Raw genomic sequence first — 24132 nt, forward strand, 5'->3', positions numbered from 1 at the left:
AATCAGAAGTCCAGAACCACGTTCTCATCTTCTCATCCTCCACCGCCCAGTTCAGATATGCAAATTGTCCTCCACCGCCCAGTTCAGATCTGTAAATCGCCTCCACCGCCCAGTTCTATTGCTGTGTAATTTGGGGTTGAGGTCGCAGGATGGGGTGGGTTTCTGGCGTGGGTTGCAGGTGAGGGTGGGTCAGGTTGCGAGAGAGTGGGGATGGGGGTGGGTTGCGGGTGAGGTGGGGTGGGTTGCGACTGAAGGTGGGGATGGGGGTGGGTTGCGGGTGAGGGTGAGGTGGGGTGCGACTGAGGAAAGAGGGACAGAAACAGATGAATGAGCGAGAGAGGAAAGAGGGACATGGAGCCATTGAAGAAGAATTAAAAAAGCTTTTGTGTTTTTGAGTTTGAAGAAGATGAAGAAAATGAGTTGGGGGATGGAGAAGGAAGAAGATCTGGGGTTTTGGTTGGGGGTGGGGGTGGGAAAGAGAGATTCGATTTGCAGGTGGGGGTTGGTCTTTCTCTGTTGATCTTTCTTTCTCTTTTTCATGGTGGGTATCGAAAGGGAAGAAAATGGTTGCTGGGTTGTTAAGGTCGTTGTAGGTGGAGGCGGGTTTCTGGGTGGTGGTGGCGGCCCGGTGGCTAGGTTTGGGTGGTGGTGGCTTGGTGGCGGGGGTTCATGGTGGTCGGTGGGTGGGTTTGTTGAAGGTGAAGAAGATGAAAGATTGATTAATTTGATTTCTGAGTTTTAATTGGATGATGAAGATGGATATTTTAATTAAGTTTTCATTAATCAAATTTTTTTCATTAATTTTAAGAGTTTAATGGATATGCACTGACAATGTAAAATAGTTTTACACAGACATCCAATTGAATTCCGCCAAATCAGAAAATATCTTATTCTTTTAATTAAAATTAAAGTCAAATGTAATTATCTCTCATATGTGGCATGCTTTGATTGGATGACTGTGTAAAACTATTTTACAATGTCAGTGCATATCCATTAAACTCTAATTTTAATTAGGAAAAAAACGAATTCCAAATCAGCATAATTAATTAATTTATTTTCTGATGTGTAAATTTTTTATTTTCCACTTAGGCGTCATTATTCTACCCAGCAAGCTAAATCACCCCTCATCGGTGCTCCGACGAGGACCTGCTCCACACAAATTGCAAACTAGAGGATCCTGATTTGCAATTTTTTTGGGGAGGGACTAATTTCAGACGGCGAGACAAAGACAGGAGCCAAGTAGACGATTAACCATTTCAAGAATAATAATGGTCCCTTGAATATTGAATACAATCATGTTGTATTAAAATATAAAACAACTGATACGTATATCACGAAAAGAGTACATATACACCTTGATATATAATGAATCAAAACTGCTTTCCGCAAAACAAAACAAAAATAATCAAAACTGATATTATCTAAATCACTAATTTATATCGGGTAAAATCATTTTAATCTAAGATGATTCAATAACACACTTTAACTGAGTTAAAATTTTTAAACACACATGTTCAAGCATTATTGAGCCACTTAAACTAATATGATTTCACCTAACGTGAATTTTGAGTAATTTTGTCAATCCCATCAAAATAACTTAAAATTCATTTATGTTTGTTGAAGAGTAAAAATCATCTGTCTTCTTTTCCTGTCTCAAACCCTGTCCCTCCAATAAAAACATGACACATCATTCAAAACTTACACATCAGCTTTTAAATTTGAGAAACGATGTTAGATCATTGTTAAAAAAAACGACATTAGATCCGTTTTTTCTCTTTCAGTAACATCCTTCCTATTATTTCAATTTTCTATCTTCTCAATCGGTAGCAGTAGCACTTCCAGCAATTGCAGAGGCTACCAAAACCCATGGATTGTATATTTTTGTCTCCATCGTGGGTTCCATTTATCATAAGTTTTTTTTCTTTTCCTTTTCCATTTACCAAAACACATCTGGCAGAGGCTACTAAAACCCATGAACTATGCTGTGGCGGAAAGCAGCAGAAGGAGAGGAAAAGAGAGACAAAAGGGTAAGGGAAATAGAAGAGATGTTAGAGACAGAGACAGACATAAAAGAAAAACAGATCTGGCCAATTTGCATCCCCTTCTAAGAATTGGGGGCTTGGATTTCTCGTTCTATTGTTTTTCTTCTCAAAAACTCAGATCTGGGAAATGATATAGTAGAAAGTAACACAGATGTGAGTGAATTAAATTATTAGGAAGTAGGAACAAGAGAGAGATTTAACGGCGTTAATCAATTCAGAAAAAAACTGTGAAAGATGATGTGTTAAATTAAATGACGTGTTATTTTCTTATTGGAGAGACAAAGGATGGAGACAGAGATATGAGACAGATGATCTCCGCTCTTTGTTGAAACCACATATTTCTCAACAGTGGCAATATATTCCGATCCTGATAAGTATATATTGAAAGCAATTGAAAGCAATAATTAATAATTATGAAAGAATAATTATATTTTCACATCTCATTTTTGAGGTGTGGAGAAGAAAGAGATTGGAAGAAAGGAGAGACAAAGTAAAGATGTGACAAATGATTTGACTGATAGAGAAAAGAGAAATAATAGAAAATGAACGTGAAAAAAAATGAAGGGGTGTGTATATATCATAACGAAGAGCTTTATGACTTTATGATTGAGTGAAAGTTGTAAATGGTTCAATGATATGAGAAAGTAGAAAAAAAAACTAACAATCTAGCTACTATCTTGGTTTGAGAGTTTTATTATGACTTTATGATTGGAAGTGAGATGGTAGAATCGGAAAAAAAAAAGAATCTACAATCTTAGTTTGAGAGCTTTATGCGAAAACAACACTTAAAAATGAGACATTTCTCTTTATCTCTTTATATTTCTTATAAGATTATCTACCGTATCATTCGTTTCCCTCTATTTTCCAAAGAAGTGGAAATGACAAATGAACAAAGTGTTATTCATTATATTGGTTATTACTTATTACACTTGCTCGTTGTTAATTATATTATTCTTCCACTAAGCATTTCTCTATATAAATGCTAGCTAGCCATAGTTGCCCTCACTCAAACTACATACATAGCACACCTGCCATCTTTTCTTTGGTTATATACTTATCAACAATCCCCATTTTCATGGATTCATCACCTCCCTCTCTAACATTCAAAGTGCAGAGGTGCAAACCAGAGTTGGTACCTCCTGCTTCATCCACTCCCCACGAAGTGAAACTGCTATCTGACATTGACGACCAAGATGGTTTGCGTTTCAATATTCCATTCATTATGATGTACCGTCACGAACCATCAATGGCAGACAAAGACCCTGTTCAAGCCATTCGACAAGCGCTCTCACGAACACTTGTGTATTACTATCCCTTTGCCGGTAGGCTCAAGGAAGGTCCTGGCCGGAAACTCATGGTGGATTGTACTGGCGAGGGTGTGATGTTCATTGAGGCTAATGCAGATGTGAGTCTTGTTGAGTTTGGGGAAACACCTTTGCCTCCATTCCCCTGCTTTGAAGAGCTTCTGTATGATGTTCCAGGCTCAGAACAAGTTCTTGATAGCCCCCTTCTACTCATACAGGTTTCAACATCAAACACTTGTGTAGTTGATACTTGATAAGTCTAGTTAAGATAGTTTACTTTTTGCCTTGGTTTCCACTTTTAGCAAAACATTGTTTTCACTACAAATTTAATATATGAACTTTGAGGAGAGCTCAATTTACTCCAGGAGTAACTTTCCCATTTTAGCCCTCCATTCTATTTTAATTAAACCATTGTGACTAATGGGAAATTAATTGCTCACGTGATCTCATAATTTGAAATTAGGGAATTCCCTGCTATTATTCCCCGATGATGTCGTGCTACTACTGAATCTCTGGGCACACACTGACGATAGGTTATGGTCGATTAGGTCTGTAACAGTGGTGGGAGATTTGTCTTTTTTTGCCCCTTAGACCCGTGCTCTGTTGTGCATCGGGAAAACTCTCTCGTCTGCGTTGTGCTCTGAGGGTGGTGCGCGGCTCTGCCTCTGGCGGTTAGCCATCTGGGCCGGTGGTTTGGCTTGGGTTGAAATTCATTTTTGTAGGTAGAGCCCTGCTTGACTCTGTTTTTTCCGTTCTCTGTCTCTGTTTTTTCTTTTTTCTTTGTTCTCTTCTTGAGCTTGCCTTGCTGTGCGGGTGTGAGTTTGCTCTTTTCTCTCTTTTCTTTTTCTGGTTCTCCTTTGTATCTCTTGGGTTTTACATTCTCAGAGTTCATCCATGGAAGTTTTTATTGACTCCCTACCAGTGACTTATGTTGCAACGGAGAAATATATGAAAAAAAAATCCTCAAAGTGAAACCTCAAAAGAATATCTGATTAGGCATGGGGAAGAATATCATATGACACATAGAATTTTAATAATTCCTAGATGTTAAAGATTTTGCTTTTGAATTAATTTGTGTATATCAATTATTATTCACCACCATGACTCTCATGATTTCGTTCATACCCAAAGCTTTTTGTATTGTTGTACACTAGTGAAGTAGGTAGAAGCAGCAAAGGGGAGTTGGGTTTGGCACCCCATCTATGGGGCTTGGCACCCCACTTTATCAAATACGGAATTTAAAGTTCCGTATTCTCCATATTGAATACGGAACTTAAAATTCCGTACTGTATTTAAGCATGCGTGTCACATTTTCAACCACTCATTATATACTAAAACAGATACGAAATTTTATTTTCCGTATTGATACGGAAATTTAAATTCCGTATCTGCTTTAGTGGGGTGCAAAAACCTAAGAGGTGGGGCTCCAAACCCAACTCCCGCAACAAAGTTGAGAAATGAGGTTGTAAGGTGAAGCGGTGCAATCAATTTCAATTTTGAAGAAGGAGAGAATAGTATCCGATCACGTGAGCAATTAATTTTCCATTAATTAAAATAGAATGGAGGGCTAGGATGGGGAGTAACTCATTAAAGTTACTCCTGGAGTAAATTGAGCCATCCTCATGAAGTTTCATTCATTTACACGTGATATAATTGAAATAAATTTCACTAAATCTATTTTTTATTATATCACATCCATCGTATTATTTATATATATATATATATATATATATTTTATCTTTCTCCTATATCCGCATTTTTTCCATTACAAGAGGGTGTGAACAAAACATTTTAATGATTGATGCAATAGGAAGAGAGATGTAAAAAGAAAATTAAGTTGTCTAAAACATGTTAGATTTATAAAATAAAATTGTTTCACGGTAATATATCACATTTACTACTTTTTTTTCCCACTCTAGATTCTACACCTGTTGGTGGTCTAACTAGCATTTTACTTTCTGTATAAAATCTTCATATGTTAAAATAGATTTTTTAAACAACAACATAATCTAGAACAATATAGGCAGGGTTAGATCAATTTTTCCACACGAACTTTTTACTACTTATACAACTTTGACATACTTATTTTTACATTTTTTTTTTTAAATTTTTATCTTATTTTTCTATTACCTATTAACTTTTATATGAAAAAAGAAAAAGTGAGTATAAATGAAATAAAAGTAAAAGTGGTTGTCAATATAATTCACTCCTTTATATTTTTCTTGACATTAGCTTTTATATGACAGGTCACACGCCTCAAGTGTGGTGGTTTTATCATGGCCCTCCGCTTTAACCATACCATGAGCGATGGAGCTGGCTTAAAGCAATTCTTGAGTGCCCTGGCAGAAATGGCTCAGGGTGCTTCCCAACCTTTAACTCCACCAGTGTGGTGCAGAGAGCTTCTGATGGCAAGAGATCCACCACGCATCACATGCAACCACTATGAATTTGAGCAAGTACCGTCAGATTCCACTGAGGAAGGGGCCATCACGCGGTCTTTCTTCTTTGGTTCCAATGAGATAGCAGCACTTCGTCGCTTAGTTCCCTTAGACCTTCGTCATTGCAGCACATTTGATGTCATTACTGCATGCTTCTGGTATTGTCGCACGAAAGCGTTGCAACTGGCACCACATGACGATATTCGTCTAATGACCATTGTCAACACACGTAACAGGTATAATATATGAATAGAATATAGAAAAATAAGTTAAATGTTGTGTGATGTAGTGATAAGCAAAGAAAAGAGAGATAGGAAAAATAACTTAGTAAATTTGAGCTGGAAAATAAAGTTAGGTGTGAAGATATCAAAAACCAGAAAATTCAAATATTTTGACCATGTCTGTATGCCTAGCTGATAAGCTAGCTGAAAACTGAAAAACTAACTGAAAGCTGAAATCTGATAAGCTAGCTGAAAACTCAAAACTAATAGCTGAAAAGCTACCTCACTAAAAAATAGTGTTTGGTAAAACTACCTCTTGAGCAAGCTTAAATTGTAAAATGACATGAAGTGACACACTTGTATAAATGTTTTTACATTTAATATTATTATTTTATTAATTTTAATATAATAAAACAAATAACTTTATTCTTTAAGTTAATAAAGTAAGCTTTTTGTCTAAATTAACAAAATATTTTTTAAAATTTTATATTAACAATTGAATAGTAATTATTTTAAAATAAAAATAATTAGAGTTTAGTATTTTTATAAATATAAAAGGGTAATGATAGAATTTTATCAAAATGATAATAAGGATAAAAAAGAGAATAAATTCAATAAGTTTTAAGCTTTACGCTTTAAGCTATAAGAAATCTGAGGTAGCTTATTAAAAAAGATTTAAGCTACTGAAATAAGCTCATTTACCAAACACTTTTAAAGAACTTTTAAGCTAGTCAAATAAGTTATAAGCTAGCTAAAATGACATGCCAAACATAGTCTTTCTCAAATAAGGCACAAGAGTTAGTTCTATATTTAATTATTTATACTACATGAAATAGTTTTCTTCACTCTCATTTTGCCTCCACCTTTATAGATATAGAAATAGGAGGAAAACACATAGGGGAGAAGTGAGAAATTAGAAATATGGTAAGTAATGTAATTGAAAAAGAAGACATATATAAAGTCAATGACTAAACGTTGATGGAAAAGATGAAAAATAAGGCTTAAAGGGTCAAATGACCCCTGAGATTACAAAGGGAATTAGTTCAAGACCTAGAAAATTTTTACACAAATTGGGTCCCTAGAATTTTTTTTAATTCAATTAAGGCCAAATGTTGCCACCTCTCAATTTTGTCCTAGTCAGCAATACCACGTGACTTTTTTTATTTATTTTAATTAGAAAATTTAATTAAAAATTATTTTCAAAATCCAACTCAATTATATAAGCAGAAAAAAAAAACTTAATAAAATCATAATCTAATAATAACCTAAACAAAAACCTAAATCTAATTAATCCCTAACCTAATCTAATAACAAATCCCTAAATTGAAGCCTACCTCAATTTCTAATTAGAAATTCAACAATGTTTTTCAGGATTTATTTATTTTCTTTTCATATATTGTTTTTTCAATTAATGACCCAAATTTCTATTGAAAACACCAATGCAAACCTAAAATATCAACCCAGCAACACTCAAATTTTTCAGATCTGGTCTTCAAGCTCTCAAACCCCCACATCAAACATTGTTCTTCTTCATCCCTTCAAAGCCTCTGAACCATAATCAAAGCCAGAAATCTCACCCCAAACAAAAACACAAACACGTGAACACATAAAATCCACAAATCAAAGCCACAAGAATAATGAAAAGGGAAACCCAGGAAGAATGAGATCCAAACGACAACGTTTCACCAACCCCACCACCAGCAACAATGAAATCCATTGGGAAAATATCAAAACACAGGGTGAGGAGAAAAAGAGGCGGCTGGGAGAAGAGGCGAGCGATCTGAAAGAGAAATCGCGGATGGAAAACGCCGCCGAGGTGACCCAGCCAATCTGTTTATGTTCTTCCAAGTTTCTGGCCTCGATCTGCACCATCTCCTTCATTTCCCTTCTTCCTTATTTCTGATATGAGGGTTTTATGATATGGAGGCTGAACTGTGCAAGAAGAAGATGAAGGTTGAGGGAGATTGGTGATGGGGGAAGAGAGTTTGCCTTTCGGGTTTTCAGAGGTTGGATTTGGGGTTGGGGAACGTGAGGGAGGGTTGGGATTTAGGTTGATGTTGCTGGATTTTTAGTTTCTTACTGGGTTATTTTCATGTGAGTTCAAAAGATGAAGATGAATATATTTGGTTGTGAATGAGTTCTTTTGGCTTATTGTTATAATTTTTTGGTGAATATGATAATGTTAATTTTTTGGTTTACTTTTTTTGCATTCTGGGTTTTTCTTGATGACAATTAAGAGGATGAAGATGAAAGATTATGATTTAGAAATAGAATAAAGGTTTTTAGAAAAATTTAACTAATATGAGTTGGAATTAAAAAATAAAGTTTTATAATTTTTCAATTTAAAAAAAAATGACACGTGGAATTGGTGACTATGACAAAATTGAGAGGTGGCAACATTTGACCTTAATTGAATTTAAAAAAAAAAATTCTAGGGACCCAATTTGATGTAAAAATTTTCTAGGTCCTGGAACTAATTCCCTTTGTAATTCCGGGGGCCATTTGACCCTTTAAGCCGAAAAATAATTAGGGTGCATGTGAAACTCAAAAGATTAATGTTAATATTTACATTAAGTTAATCAATAATTATTACACAATTTCCCAATTAAAATACTAAATATACATATATAAATTGAGGAGGGCTCCATTTACTCCAGAAGTAAGATAAATAACTCACTCTAATCCATCTTTCAAAAAAAAAAAAACTCACTCTAATCCAAATCTTGGCCTTGATTTTATTAAAAAATAAAGGTTGAGATTAAAATTTAGAAACCTCTCACGTGATCTCCTCTGCCCAGATTACTCCTTTTTGTGAAAAACTAGAGGAAACACCACCCTTGTTCTTAATCCTAATTATAAATTATAAATTCTCCTTAATCTGGACTCTGGAGCAATGGCAACGACACTTCTAGGAGCAACTTTCAGGGTTGGGAGTAACCTCCACGGCAATGACACAAGAATTCCACAATTAATGGATAAATGTATGACAAGGGTGAATTGGATTCAAAGTTTAATTCACAATGTTTCTGACACAAAAGTAATAGGATTGGATCCAAAGAAGCTTAAAATTTTGACCAATTATAGAATTGATTCATAGCAGATTAAAATTGTGACCAATAATAGGATTGTAATCTTGATTCATGAATACAGGAGAAACATGAGACATGATTGATTAAGAATACGACGAGAACCAGAAGAAAATGAGTTTTTACGTTTCCTCTAGGTTTTCACTAGGGGTGTACAAGGGACGGGTTGGGACGGGTTTTGGTTAACCCTAACCCGGCCCTAAATGTTGATCGGGCCAATTCATAGACCCTAACCCGTCCCTAGACCCGAAGCAACCCGACATTATGCGGGTCCAATTTAGGACGGGTCTATGTAGGACGGGACCGGGTTGGCCCGAGGGACAATAAGTTTAAGACTATTTGATACTAATTGTAAAATTTAAAGATAATAACATACTAAAAGAGTTATAAGTTGGAACTATTTTTTAGAAGAAATAACTTGAAAGGATCCAATTCTTTCATAATCTATTGCACTTGAGATGTTTACATTTTGTTTGATCATTTCTTCACTTGTCTCACATATGCATAATACACACACATGATTTTCTCTTGTTAGAGCATGAAAGTGTCCATAGTTTGACCAACGTTTATTTAATTCATAAGGTAGATGTTAAACATTTTAATCTCATCTACATGGTATAAGATAACTTTGAGCACCATGTATCACATTTTAATCATTATAACAAATTAAAATTTTATAAAATATATATGTGGGACGGGCCGGGTGACCCGAGTGTCAACCCGAACCCGACCCTACCCGAAGTCGGGTAACTCGAAGATCAACCCGAACCCGGTCTATTTTAATGATCGGGCCGGGTTGAACCCGGCCCTAAAGGCTTGGGCCGGGACGGGTTGGCGGGTAGGGTCGGGTCTTGTACACCCCTAGTTTTCACAAAATGAAGAATGAGAAATCTTGATAGAGGAGATCACGTGAGAGATATTTAAGTTTTAATCTCAACCTTTATTTTTTAATAAAATCAAGGGCTAAGATTTGGAGTAAGTTTGTACAGTGAGTCCTCCCTCATATAAATCTAATGATAAATATTTAGTGGTCACTGAAAATAAATAGACCTTGAATTTTTTCGGTTACATGCAGAAAGGAAAATAGACCTTGAATTAAAATAATGCTCCCTATTTTATTTTGTTTTTAAAAGCCAGAAAATTGTATTAATATTTGAATACAAGGTGTACCTAATTAAAATAAAACTGAATACTCCAATAGATCACAATCTTATCCTTCACATCATCTTCGTAAACTACTACCAATATATAAAATAGGAAAGATGTATAGAACTGAAAACATCTAAAGAATATAACCTTGTAAAATATTTAAAAATCTACTCATTCCTAGCAATCCGAATGGGCCAAATTATTGCATGCCACTTCCTTGGAGATGAATGGATACCTTTTTTGAAAGTGATGAATGGATACCTTAAAATTGGGTAAAATGCTCTCAAGTAAATAATGTAAAGTAGATAGAATAATGACCTAGCCGTTGTAACACATTAGACCAAACACCATACATCACATTACATGTAAAATAAGTAAGGATACTTTATCTTCACAAGCTGCACAAAGAGATTGATTGGACTGTAAAATGGCTCATCTCATATATTACCCTTTGTTGAGATTCTATGAAAAATAGGCCTTAATGCATAATTACTCACAAACTTTCAATTTCTTTTAACGATGCATCATATTATCTTTTAATCAATATTTTCTTTATTTCTAACAGGTTCAACCCTCCGATACCTGTTGGTTATTACGGCAATTGTTTTACATATCCGGCGGTTGTCACCACAGTCGGGAAGCTTTGTGGAAACTCATTTGGCTATGCTGTGGAATTAGTAAGGAAAGCAAAAGCCCAGGCCACCGAAGAGTACATGCATTCTATGGCAGATTTTTTGGTGGCTAACCGGCGATGTTTATTTACAACAGTAAGGTCTTGTATTGTATCAGATTTGACACGATTTAAGCTCCATGAAACAGACTTTGGGTGGGGCGAGCCAGTGTGTGGCGGAGTGGCCAAAGGTGGGGCAGGGCTTTATGGTGGAGCATCATATATTATAGCTTGTAAGAATGCAAAAGGGGAAGACGGTAGAGTTTTGGTAATTTGCTTGCCTGTCGAGAATATGAAGAGGTTTGCAAAAGAGTTGAATAACATGATTGTGTGAACTAAAACCAAGAGTGGTTCTAGCTTATTATTTCTCACTAGGATACTTTGTTTTAAACTGTAGTGGAATTAAGTTTGATTATGTTAAGTTTTGTTTTCTAATTTCTATGTTTAGATTTGAGAGGTGGAATTTATATTTGGAATTGCATTGTTAAACTACGTTTTAAAGAAATGGTTTTTGTTTGGACCCGTTTCATTACTTTTGGTCCATCTGCGACCTATTCACCCCACTTCATTTGTAATCCCACTTTCCTCCCTTTGAACAATTACTACCTCCACCTCACGCTCATTATTCCCAATCGGTTCTAAAAATTGCCCCACAAGATTAGGCATACATTAAAGGTATGAAAGTAGAGCTTTGAAGTTATAAAAGTAGAGGAATCCTCTCTTGAAGACCATTCACCCCCTTTCAACCCCTTTGGTTTATCAGTTCCATGTCTTTCATTATGTGTAGCTATCTCTCTTAGTGCTGGAAGATGATGCTATTACTTATTCTCTTGTTTAGACTTTATATTACAACATGACCACTTAAAAATATCATGTGAATTTTTTAAAAAATCACAAGACTTCATGTTTTAATCTTGACCATTCATGATTAGATCTAACGGTCGTGATTTATTGTCACATTTTAATATAAAAATATTTTTCTTATTAGAAATATAATACTCCTTCCGTTCCTTATTAACTGTCCGCTTTTAAGAAAAAAAATTGTTCTTATATATTTGTTCACTTAGAGTTTCAAGAGAGTATTAAATGATGTTTTTCCAAGAAATGTCAATGCAGAAACAATAAATGAGGAAATATAATATACATTTTAAAGGGTGAAATAGGAAATCAAATCATACTTTTATGAAAAATAACAAAATTAATTGCACTCTTTAATATGTGTGTTTCTTCTCTTCCTTGACAGTTAAATAGGAACGGAGGGAGTAGATAAAATTCAAATAATTCTTCAATCATTTACCATTTCAAATAATAATAATAATAATAATAATAATAATAATAATAAGTGTTTCGCCAATTGACTTCTTTAAGAGTGGAATACAATCAACTTAAAGGGGAGTTAAATGAGCATTGCTATACTGCACAACGGTTAACATGCACGACTTACGGCAATTTCAAACGCACTTTTGATTGCTTTGCTCATTCTTCCAACAGTTTTGGCAGCTTCGAATGAGGAATCACTAGAATTCCCATTTAAAACTTGTGGGATTATATTCAAAATCTCTGTAGTTTATTGATTTTTTTTCTTCTTAAATTTTTTACTTTTGCTTTGAAATTAAAGGTTCTAAAATGAAAACTGAAAAGGTAAATTCTGTAGTACCCTCAAATATTTTGGGGTATAGTACCCCATTAAGTAATTCTATAGATTATTATCATGTTATTCAAGGTAAATTCTATACCTATGTCAAAATGTAGTTTATTCCTCAACGGACGGAATCAATCATAATCAGAGTTATGGAGGAGTTTGGATCCTCTCCTGCAAGGTGTTTCTCTCCAGCATAAATGGATCTTGTGCACTGTTGGAGAAGAAGCTGGGGAGGATCTCAATCCAGTTATGATACCTAGCTTTGAACCCTAAAAAACTACCATGGGGAGGATCTCAATCCAGTTATGATGCCTAGCTTTGAACCCTAAAAAACTACCATAACCACTGTATTCCTTCACTCTTTATATTGTTCACTGGTGCAAAATTGGACCTAAAACATTTTGTAGATGCAAGTTGATGTCAGGCATCATTGTTAAATTTCTCTTATAAATTTAGTTGGAATAAGACCCAGTTTGAAAAAGTTTATTTGAACTTATCTGATAGCATAAGCTCTTATGTCAATGTTTAGAAGAGCTTATGCAAACAGCTTGCATAAGCTTATTTTCATAAGCTACTTATGATAGCTTATGAAAAAGAGCTTATGCTTATATATATATATTATATCTTATTTTCAATTTATTTCAATAATTTTTTTAAAAATAACTTATGAATAAGCACTTATGACGCTTATGACCATAAACACTTAATTAAGCTTTTTTTCCAAATGGGGCCTAAAGCTTTTTCTAATTTCTTTTTTCTCTCAATCTAATCGTGCTCACAAAAATTCATTCATCTTCCATTTCATAGATGAAGATAAAAAGGGAAAATAGTAAAAAGGTCATCACCAGACAAAACTGGAAAGTCAATGCTGGCTTCTGAAGAGGCTAAGAGAAATGGGGCACCACGCATCTGAAGCATGGATTAAAGGCTTCGCCAACCACAGTCCCCACTGCATCCTACTTTTAATCTAAACAAATAATGCACTCCATGGGCCAAATCTCAATAGACATAAAGGACAGAACCAGAAAATAATGAGGTCCACAACGTGCGCACACAGTGTGTTTTCTCTTTTTGAGTTTTGACTGAGCAGTACAATAACCAATAGAGACATTCAACGGTGGTGCTTTCATGGAATCAAGTTTCATCACGTAACCCTGTTGCAAATATCTCACAGCAGAGAAGGACCACACCACAACAAGTGTGTCATCACAGCAATTTAACCACAAACACATTTCACTAACTTTCAAATCCACCATCAAGACTTGCAGACCCAAGTGTCCACTTTCTTCTCTTGTGACATGACATGACTTCAACTTCCATCTAGAAACACCCAATTACCGCATAATATGATGGTAATGACCGCACTCACCAAACAACACACCAATGTAGAAACTAGTGCAAAATTTAATCATACACATATCAAAATGCATATATTATCCACAATCATTCCCTACGAGTTCTCCATACTAGCACAAACAACTACTAAAATAAGAAAAGACCAAAGTTAAAATCAGATAGAACTTAATTACATTAATGGGGTTATTGGGGTTCTAAGGACGGGAGACTAACTATGTACAAGGTAGGATAGCTGAAAAATGCAAGGTTGATACACCCTTATCACCTCGCTCAAGGCACTGACTACATACTATATTAGGAGTATATATAACTGAGAAGGCATATATATATATATATACCAATACTAATAATTCCACGACATGGTCCAAAATTGGATGGAGTATTCATACCATCCATGTACTGATTCCAGACACCAAAATTCACTTGAGGAGCAGTCATATTCAGGATAAGAAAGTTTCTTGTTCAGGTAATGTTCTCTAATTGGGGAAGCCTTTAAGACAGTCCACTACTACTTTCCACACCAGTCTGGAATCTGGATCAAAGTAAAACGTTTTAGTATGAGTTTCTTCTCAAAATTCATACATGGCAATGAAACCAAATGGGTAAATATCATTGAATGAGGGAGTAAAGTCACCTGGAAGCTACGGAAACAAAATCAACGAATTATCAGGCATCTGAAGCTGATTGTGGCGGCTGGCATTTAATTTCTTGTGCATCTGCACCTTCACTAGCTGAATGATTCTCTTCATTTTTTGAACTCAAAGTACCGGGGCTCATTTTCTGAATCTCCTCCTTAGGGTAGATATATATCTTGCGGACCATGGCACAAAACTCCCTGAATTACAGATGGAATTGTGCAAATTATATGCCATTCTCAGGAAAAGAATGAAATTCAATATAACAGATTAATTGAGGAGGTATAATTAGAGATCCTTACTGCCACGGATCATCCCCAACAAGCATCATGTCCCCCTCATTATCAGTGTAGACAACAAGCCAATCCTTATGTGGAGAAGTTAATTCACCTCCAAATTCAAACAGCTGATCCAACTCAGCAATCAATTCATCGTAGTCATTAAACTTTGAAAGGTCCACTGACCTACCAAGCGCGATCCCCTTCTTGTGAACCTAATAAACAGCATTTCATTATTTTTATAGCAAAGTTCTAGCTGTTTATTTCGTTAAAATATAACATCACATGGACTTACTTTAGTGCAGCTTCTAGCTGAACCACTATGGGAATTAAGTTGAACATCTTTAACAAGTGGCTGAGAAGTTTGTAGGCTCTCATGGTCATCAGCTACAACTTGACCATCTGCTGGTTTTGTGCCTCTTGTATGTCCAGACTTCTGATCATTTTCAAATGTACGATGTTGTTGTAATGTAATATTCATGTGACTAACTGGCTCACTTTCAACGTCTCTTTGTGATGTAGCAGGCTCTGGTACAATGGAGCTACTAAGAGAGATGCCGAATAGCTTACAGTCACCATCTTTGGGTTTTGCAACCCCACAACTGTTTCCTGACAATTGTCTGGGCAATAGTTCTTTTGAATGAGGACTCTCATATTGGGTAGGAACAGGTTGTTTCATCAAAAAGTTTCCATGTGGATGTTCAACCTTGTGTCCATGAAGGACATGATATTCACCGAATGCACTATACCTCGAGTTCCCTTGAACTTGATAAGCTACATCACTGCCTAGTGTCGAACCTTTTGTTTTAGAGTCCGAGATGTTGAGTGATAGACTAGAAGGCATTCCAGTCCACGGAGTAAGCGCATTATGCTTCCCTTCGCGATGGATCAAACTTTTCCTACCAGTGTTAGCTACAGTACCAGTTTGATTGACAAATGATGGATGGGAAGAATGATCTACACGGGCCCCAAAGCCTGAAAGAAGATCTGAATATGTTGGCTCTTGCCTTGCCATTAACATCCAGCTCTCTGATCCATACCTTCTTGATGTAGAAGCAGCGTCAATCTTTTCATCATCTGCTGCACGTGGCCACGGAACAGACTTCTCTGCAGTATTAGACTCAATGCTCTCAGCAAAATTACCTCTCAAGGTCGATGATTCTTGACCTTGCAAGACCCTTGGGAACCCACTGGCGGGCAAAGGGTCTGCGTTTACTTTAGAAGATGCTGTTAATCACCAAAAACATATCAGGCTTCACAACCACAAATATTTCACAAAGATGGAACTCTTCAAAAGATCAAATAAATATCTAAGACCTTCTCGAGTAAGAATCGAAGAATCGGGGGATGATGGAACCACATTAGACCGAGGCCTTTTGGGTCTGGGCATTATAAGAGGATTCATTGCTGGAGGAGCGAGAGCAGGCTCTATTTTCCATGGGGAAACCCTCTCAGGACGTGGTATGTTAGATGTTTCATCCCATCTCACCTGGAAGACACATCACACATGACAAGCTCAATTATAACAAAACTCACTCAACACTTGTACATTGCCATACTACCATATAAACGTAAATGCAACCTTGAGACATCTCCATTTAGATTTTGGCCAACTTTTGGAATCAGCATCTTCAATTCCAACGATGGTACCAGTAAACCTAGAAATTTATATGCCAGGTCAAAGAAGAGCAAAGAAAGGAAAAATCCACCATACACGACCACAATTTAATCAGAGAAAAAAACAAATTACCAATGCATACCTTTGCTCGGGAGCCTCTTCACCCTCGAACCTCATTTTGAACCGCATACCTATGGTATAATTATTTTTAAGGGACTCCATGTATTGATCATAAGGAACAATAAATTCAGCTGGACTGGTCCTGCAAAACGGTATTCAAAAAATTGCTAAATATCCTACAGTGAAGAATAAAAAAAACTTGAATCACGTGTGCGTGGCTGCAGGCAGGTAAAACCTCCCCTCCCCAAAAAAACACACACCAAGACTACAGGATGCAAGATAAGTCTGCAATTTCCAAGATAACATAATGAATAGGTACAGTTTCAAGAAGTACAAACCTAGGTTTGTAATAAACAGTAAACATGGTCCCGGTCAAGTTGGCATGCCAAGCAGTTGCAAGGACACCGAGATGCATGCTGTGGCTTGAGATAACTGAAGATGAAACATTACCCTGCTGTCTCATGGCACGCCTGACACCCACTCGAAGTTCCCCATTCTCACCTCTGGAAGTTCCAAAATTAGTCCGGTGTAAAATAGAATACCAAAAGGGACAAAACCAGTGAAATCTAAAACCCAATTCACGGATTCAACAAACCTTAGGAAAATAAATGCATCCCCAGCAACTAGCCTCTTAGAGCTGACAAAAACACTCCAACCGCTTTGCAATAAGTGTCTACGTGGTTGACCTGAAATTAACTTCATCCATCAGTCACACAGAAGAATGATCACAAAATTGTAAAATGTAAAAAAAAAAAAAAAAAATGGTAAAACCATCACATAACTTGAAGACACAAAATGATGGGTTAGTAATTACCGCGAAAGATATGCCTGAATCGCCACTCGCTCCCATGGAGGTCCTTGGCTACCAATTCCTGGGTAGGTGGCTGTTTTGACATGTCCTGTCAGCAAACAAGAAACAGAGAATGAGAGGACTCCTCCAACTTCAGCATAATCAAAGGCACAATGAAGAGGAAAAGGAAATAAGAGGCCAAACCAGCGGAGGGAGGCATTCATCAGCATGTCGTCTCAGCACTGAAAACCCACCGTGTGTACTGGTATCCGACGCTGTGAGCGTTTTACAGAACGAATGCACGTGAAATCGTGGTGGCGGCGGCAGCCTAGCCTCTTTCTCCACCGCATTCTCATCTTGCTATCATTCAGATCCATATTCCAAAACAACAATTAAAGCAAAACAAATAACACAGCTCACTCACTCCACGCCACAAAAAATTAAAGACAAAAAAGAGGACAAACAAACTCACATTTGGTTCTGGAAGTAAGGTCACCTGAGCAAACACCTCATCTGTGTCTGGCTCCGCCTGAAAAATTGTCCAAAAAATTGAATACAAAATGTAACAATCTCATAATAACTACACATACCAACTTGAGATTGAGAGCAACACTACCTTGAGCATCACGTTGATGACCCGACACAAGATCTTGGGTGGGAGATCGTAAACAGGCATGTGTAGTTCCGCTACCTGATTCGTCGATGCCTCCACCTAAATACATGAATATGTGCCATCAAAATTAGCCCCTCCGTTCACAAACACCAACCCCCCAAATATAGAAAGTAACCCAAATAACCCAAAATTTCAATGATGAATCTGAGCTCAAACTCACAAAATTTCACCATGGAGGCTCTGAAGAATTACCTGTTCAATGTGTCCCTGAGGAAAATAGAAGACGCGCTCTCCTTCTCTTGGCACAGTAACCAGAGGACCAGCACAAGCATGCCATAGCTCCCTGTAAAGTGCAGTTTCCGCATCTGTGAAACAAGAACAAAAAACTCATCATCAGCACCTTTATCATCACTCCAACTCACATTCTTCGAATAAAAACTGTTACCTCTCGTCGGTGACGATGATGAACCACTCTGACCCTCTCCTGCACCGTTTCTACTACCATCGTTGTTGTTGTTGTTGTAGTTGGTGTCACCCATTCCGTTCACAGAATTTCCCTTGTTCGTTACCTCCGATGTCGCCATTTCTCACAGATCTTCACAAATTCCCTGCGTCTCATTCACATCCCATACAACCTTCTCCTCAACAGAATCAGCAGAAGCAGAACAACGCAATCTCCGATCCGAAATCCAAATTCTCAATCCTCCCAAGGAAATTCAACAAGCTCAGAGCAGCACCAATTCCCAAACCCGAAAACTCTCTCGCTTTCTCTCTCTACTTTCTCTCTCTAGTGATGAATGGTTGCAGAACGAACCAGAACCAGAACCAGAACCAGAACCAGAGGTAGTGTCGGAAGAGAAGGACTTAACTTAACCAGAGTGGTCAAGAACAGCGTGATTTCAACCGTGGTTGAAACCGGGGTTTACCGGTGATGGGGTCATTTTACACCGGGAGAAACCGGTGAAGATGCTAGGGAAACGCAAACAACGCCCATGTCCCCCACCCCTTGAAATAAATGAAAAGACGGCTCCACGGTAACGGAGAGGCAGTTACTAACGGCGTTAATTTTGACGGTGGCGGGAAAGTTGCCGTGTTTTTATTTCATTGGGAAATGGCGTTGTCGTGGTGTGGACGGGCAGGAATGTGAAAGTGTAATCAATGGGTAGAGAGAGAAACTACGCATTTAACTCCACACCCGCGCAACTTAACCATGGTTAACTTATTACCATGTTTTTTTTTATTTAAATTGATTGAATGAGTGTTGAAATTGATATTTTTTTTTTCCTTTGGCCACCGGTCTCCATGGGGAAAGGGACCCCACGTGACTAATCTGGCTCGGGATACGGTAATGATATCTCTGGTCACAAAAGTATTATTTTTTACCTCAGCGAGGATCGAATCCGGGCTAGAAGCCTAGGCGAAATCTCTTAAAAAAATGCACATTCACCATTTGTGTCACCCCTTGTGATTGTTCAAATTGATCTTTAAAAGTGTTGGACTCAAGTAAATTTAACGTTGGATGTAGAAAATTCTTATTATAGTTTCTATTTCGTGTAAAATGCCGGTTAAATTAGTTGATGTGACCAAATAAAATCTCGGTAAAGTTAGTTCTAATGGCTAATATCCACATTTTACACAATTTCATACTATAAGTGTATTTTCTTCTATTATTATTAAACACTTTCATAAACCAATTTTAACTATCTACTCAAATTTATTTTAGCATTGAATTAAATGGAATAAAATAATAGTAATAGTTTTTTTAATTTTAGTACTTTGATTGTGATAAGAAAATTGATGGGTGAGGGTAAGTAGGGCACCACACAACTGTGAAGAGTGAACAGAAGTTGTCGCCCCCCATTTGCGATCCTTTTCCTTTCTTATCTAAATCGTCTAAATATTGCCCCTGCATTATTGCAAATTATCAATATTGATTTGGACTGGAGATATTTTCTTTCTCCTTTCTTCTTCTTGCTTTCACAAGTGAACTTTCTTAATTCAACACTATTTATATTCATTTGAATTTTAATTGGATCACTATGTTTTCACGATAAAACTACATTTATGATGCTAAAATTATATATTATCTCTTTCTTGATCATATCTACTCTTAGATACTCCATTGAACAGTTATATAGAAAGTGAGACAGATCCAGTATTTTATTTTTACCTAAGAAGATCCAGATACAAATTAGTTGATACATGATACTAAATGTACTCATGAGATTGAGAGTATAGTAAATAACTAAATATTACTATCATGTGCATTAATTAATGGGTATGTCAGCTTTAATATACTATCACACATTCAACTTCAACCCGAGGTGTATCGAAAGGGAGGCCAGTAGCTAGGAAGAATTTTAATATCACTACAATTATATAGGGCGCATCTAATATGGTCAAAGATTTTTTTGTGTAACATTGCACAACTAAGGGTAGAACAGGTAGGCAGTATTTTGAATTATTTTAATAAATAAAATAATATGTTTTCACAGTTTTGGTCCCCACTCTTTTATATAGTCGGTGAATATCCCTGAAAACTTTTAAGTGCTTAAAATAAGTCCTTTTGGTAATTTGTATTAGTAATTTTACCAGTGTTTAAATAAAATGTATTACCATGCTAAACATTATGTTTAACAAAATTATTTAATTAGTAATCTGAAAGGTTAACACCCCTATTGGAAAATATGAAAGGGGGAAATCTGAATCAAATCGTAGTATCCTCCGTTGAATAAATTTTGCCATCCTCCCTTGTTGATTTCTCCATTGTTAAAAGGGGGAAATCGGAATCAATTTTACCATCCTCCATTGTTGATTTCTCTATTTCGCGTTCTGTGAATCAATTCTTGGTATCCTCCATCTCATACCTCGTTCGTGTCGACCGTTGTAAATGTCATGAGTGGCGGCTCTAACGGTGGGTTGTCTGGGTTAGTGATTGCTTTTGTTGTTTTTCGTTTTGGGGTTGAAGCAAACTCCTTGGATACGAAAAGCTCCTTCAGTAAGGCATGCATACAGAATAACCCTGTTCAATTTAGTAATTTGTTGGATTTGCCCCTGATTCTGCCTGTTCTTGTTGATGTGCCGGTTGGAATGGTGGAAGCACATCATTGTTGAGCTCCAGCGTGGACTAACGTCGTCAATTGAAGGGCGCAAGCGGCGTATCTACCTGGATTGTTGCCCTTGTTGGTGAGCGGCCTTTGTTGTTGAAGAAGCTCGTGGGTCTTTCACATGAGCTGCAGGTATCCCAGGAAGAGCTGTTTTTCATTTTTTTTTGTAGTCTGAAAAAATATTTGGGCTTTTTTGGTGCACAGTTGTTTTTTTGGGTTGGTGTTATTTTGTACTTCTTGTGGTGGCACTTAGCCCACTTACCTTACCACAAGCTTGGAACAATGGGTCTCATATAGTCAAGTCACTGTCACATGAAGACATATTTTCAGACAATGTACTTGTTGACGAATTAGAAGTGTTTGATTTGGACACCTATTGGGGACAGGTATTGGGGTCCCCAGCTATTGTGCGTTAGCTCCCATAACCTAAACCTAAATGTAAAAGAAGCAAGATTGAACACACCGTCGGAAGCTCACTTAGTTGGGAAGTTGGAAGCCATGCTTGAAGACAAAGAGGATGCAAAAATGGTTGAAGAAGAATCAAGCTTGAACACGCCCTTGGATGGAGGTGAAGCAAGGTACAAAGTGTTTGCCATCTGTATTAAGAAATTTTTTATTTGTTGTTTCATCAAACATTATTTTAAAACATCTTTTGACCACTACATGCAGCATCGACACTTTAACACAGCTGGGACATGAAGGCTTAACACAAGACCCAGCTACTGTTGATGCAAGACTTTTGTGTTTGGAGGTGAAGGAGATTGGAAATGTGGTAAAAACACTTGCTAGTACGGTTGAAACTGCCTTATTGAAGTTCAGAGATGTTGACACTAGCATAGGAGACCTTCATACTGCTCAAAAAGGGATTGTTGCTAAGTTGGAACTTATTGAGAAATTTATCCCACAGTCTGACAAACCCTGTGAGGTTAAAAAATGTGCCAGGACTGGAAGTGGAAGCAGTGGGCATGTGGATGGAATTCCTGAGCCAAAAAAACGAGGCCGCAAGGTGGGCAAAGGCATAGGTCATATTCTTGGAAATGATATTATGAACATTGAGTTTGACTGTCAAGTGGAAAATGAAGATGCTGGTGAAGAGAAGGGAGGTGCTTCAGCGAAAACCAATGTTTCCTCCGGGAAACAACCAGTGGAACCTCCCCAACTTGATATCTCCACTCTAAAGACATCAAGGGTTGGAAAAGCAAAGAAGGGTGTAATGAATCCACGGTTTACCAAAACCTTGCGCAGTGTTCCTTCTGTGAAGGTGAATGGAAATTATATTTAGGTCAACTGTCTATCATTTGTAATAGCCATGCATTTAATGGGTCATATGTTGTAGGGTATTTCTGGAGCATTTGCTGAGGTTGACCAGGACAAGTCTTGCAAAAATCAAATTCCACCTTCAACCAAAAGATATTCAAAGGCCCGTAAGGTTGATCCTATTGGCGGCCTTACTAGTGATGGAAAAACCTCCACCAGTACTGAACCTTTGAAGAAGAATGTTACAACACCTGATTTGAATATTGGTAGCTCCATGGTGGTTACTAATGTGCACAATAGTGATGCGCCTTCTACTGTGGTGCCGAACGCAGTTACAGAAGAAACTTTTAACTGATTTGTTAGCTTAATTGACTCCCTTATTGACTGCCTTGAATAATACTAAGCAACATTGGTTTTGTTAACAGGGTGCTAAGACGAAATTGATGGCTTGGGGAAAAATGTCATTGACACTGTACGAGACTCAAGTTGCTTCCTACCTGTTTGATGAGGGTAAAGATCCAGAGTGAGTGAATGTAGTTAGTTACTGTTATATTAGTTTTTGCGGTCTTTAGTCAGTGGTCAGTTAATGGATTACTGTGTATGTTTGATATTATGCAATAGGGAGTGTTTGGTTCACATGGATGACTTGAGTGCCTTGAGAAAGGACTTTTATTGCTTCATGCCAGGCCAGACAATTAGCCAAAAGGTAGATTAAATTATTTCTATCCGCATACACTGTTCCTGTTTTTAGTAACTTGAATTTGAAATATTATTTTGTCCCCCATCAGATAATGACTCTAGTTGCTAAGAAGATATCATTATCACAATCTTGTAATATTCCAGAAACTGTATGGTGTCTGCCCCCATCATTTGTGGTACGTATTATGGTGAAAATGAAAATGGTAGTTGCAGTTAGACTATACATTAAAAACCCATCCTAGAATAATCTGTGGGAATTCGAATTTTCAGGACGATGTCTACAAGGGTAAATCTACTGCTGAACTGTCTAGGCTTTACTTGAAAGGGTGGATGTTCCCATTCCGTACACTGAAATTTGTATGATTTACTGATGAGATCTTTACACTGTCTTATAATGAATTGCCTTATACTGTTAACTGATTACCTTTTTGATCTAATCAGATTTATGTACCCATAGTGAATGAAGCAGGCCATTGGTTTCTGATGGTTATTGAACTTAAGGATCATGTCGTGTATCACTTTGATACCCACTATAATGCAGAAGATATCACCATTAGAAATGGGACAATGAGGAAACTGGTACTGTTATAGTTTAGAACATTGATTTATTATTTCTGTTTTCCATTTTTGAAATTGTTTTGATGAGTTGTCAATTATATTGTAGTGTGAAGTTATTGTTGACATGATGGGCACCTCTGAGCATCATGAGACAGATTTCTTTCGAAAGATGGTTAATTTTGATGCATGGAAAGCCAAGCAAGCAACTGGAATTCCAAACAACGGAACAAGGTAAAGTAAATGTATTTATATGTAGGAAGGAAGTATTGTATAATTATAATATAATCGGTGTTAAATTTGGTATGTCATGAAATTGCAGTGACAACTCTGCTGTATGGGTGTTATCTTGGCTGGAAATGGAATGTGGCTTTCAGCATAATAAAATTGGAAAGGTAATTGAATACTCCCAACTGTGCTTGCCCGTGTTATCATGACATTTGTGTTCCCTTTTTGATACCTTGTGTGTTTGATCATTTTGGTACAGCCCGATTTTGACCTTGTGAAGATGAATACTGTTCTTGGGCTATTGTGTGGTGACCACAATGAGTT

General features: G+C 36.9%; 2 protein-coding genes across 2 annotated transcripts; one reads left to right on the forward strand and one right to left on the reverse strand.

The window, feature by feature from the left end:
* The first annotated feature begins 2962 nt into the window (after positions 1 to 2962).
* LOC130715457 (benzyl alcohol O-benzoyltransferase-like) lies at positions 2963 to 11439 on the forward strand. The gene is made up of 3 exons (XM_057565555.1): positions 2963 to 3564; positions 5593 to 6020; positions 10806 to 11439. Exons 1-3 carry the CDS (start codon positions 3022 to 3024, stop codon positions 11242 to 11244), a joined length of 1410 nt encoding a protein of 469 aa, XP_057421538.1. The 5' UTR covers positions 2963 to 3021; the 3' UTR covers positions 11245 to 11439.
* Positions 11440 to 13938: 2499 nt separating this feature from the next.
* Positions 13939 to 18835, reverse strand: LOC130710185 (auxin response factor 2A-like). The gene is made up of 15 exons (XM_057559366.1): positions 18408 to 18835; positions 18215 to 18327; positions 17966 to 18061; positions 17822 to 17878; positions 17554 to 17709; positions 17374 to 17458; positions 17155 to 17245; positions 16898 to 17062; positions 16582 to 16701; positions 16404 to 16479; positions 16139 to 16310; positions 15117 to 16048; positions 14846 to 15036; positions 14543 to 14743; positions 13939 to 14440 (listed from the first exon to the last, which is right to left on the reverse strand). Exons 1-14 carry the CDS (start codon positions 18544 to 18546, stop codon positions 14575 to 14577), a joined length of 2562 nt encoding a protein of 853 aa, XP_057415349.1. The 5' UTR covers positions 18547 to 18835; the 3' UTR covers positions 13939 to 14440; positions 14543 to 14574.
* Between the last annotated feature and the right edge of the window lie 5297 nt (positions 18836 to 24132).

Source organism: Lotus japonicus, chromosome 4, assembly GCF_012489685.1.
Source record: "Lotus japonicus ecotype B-129 chromosome 4, LjGifu_v1.2".
NCBI lineage: Eukaryota > Viridiplantae > Streptophyta > Magnoliopsida > Fabales > Fabaceae > Lotus > Lotus japonicus.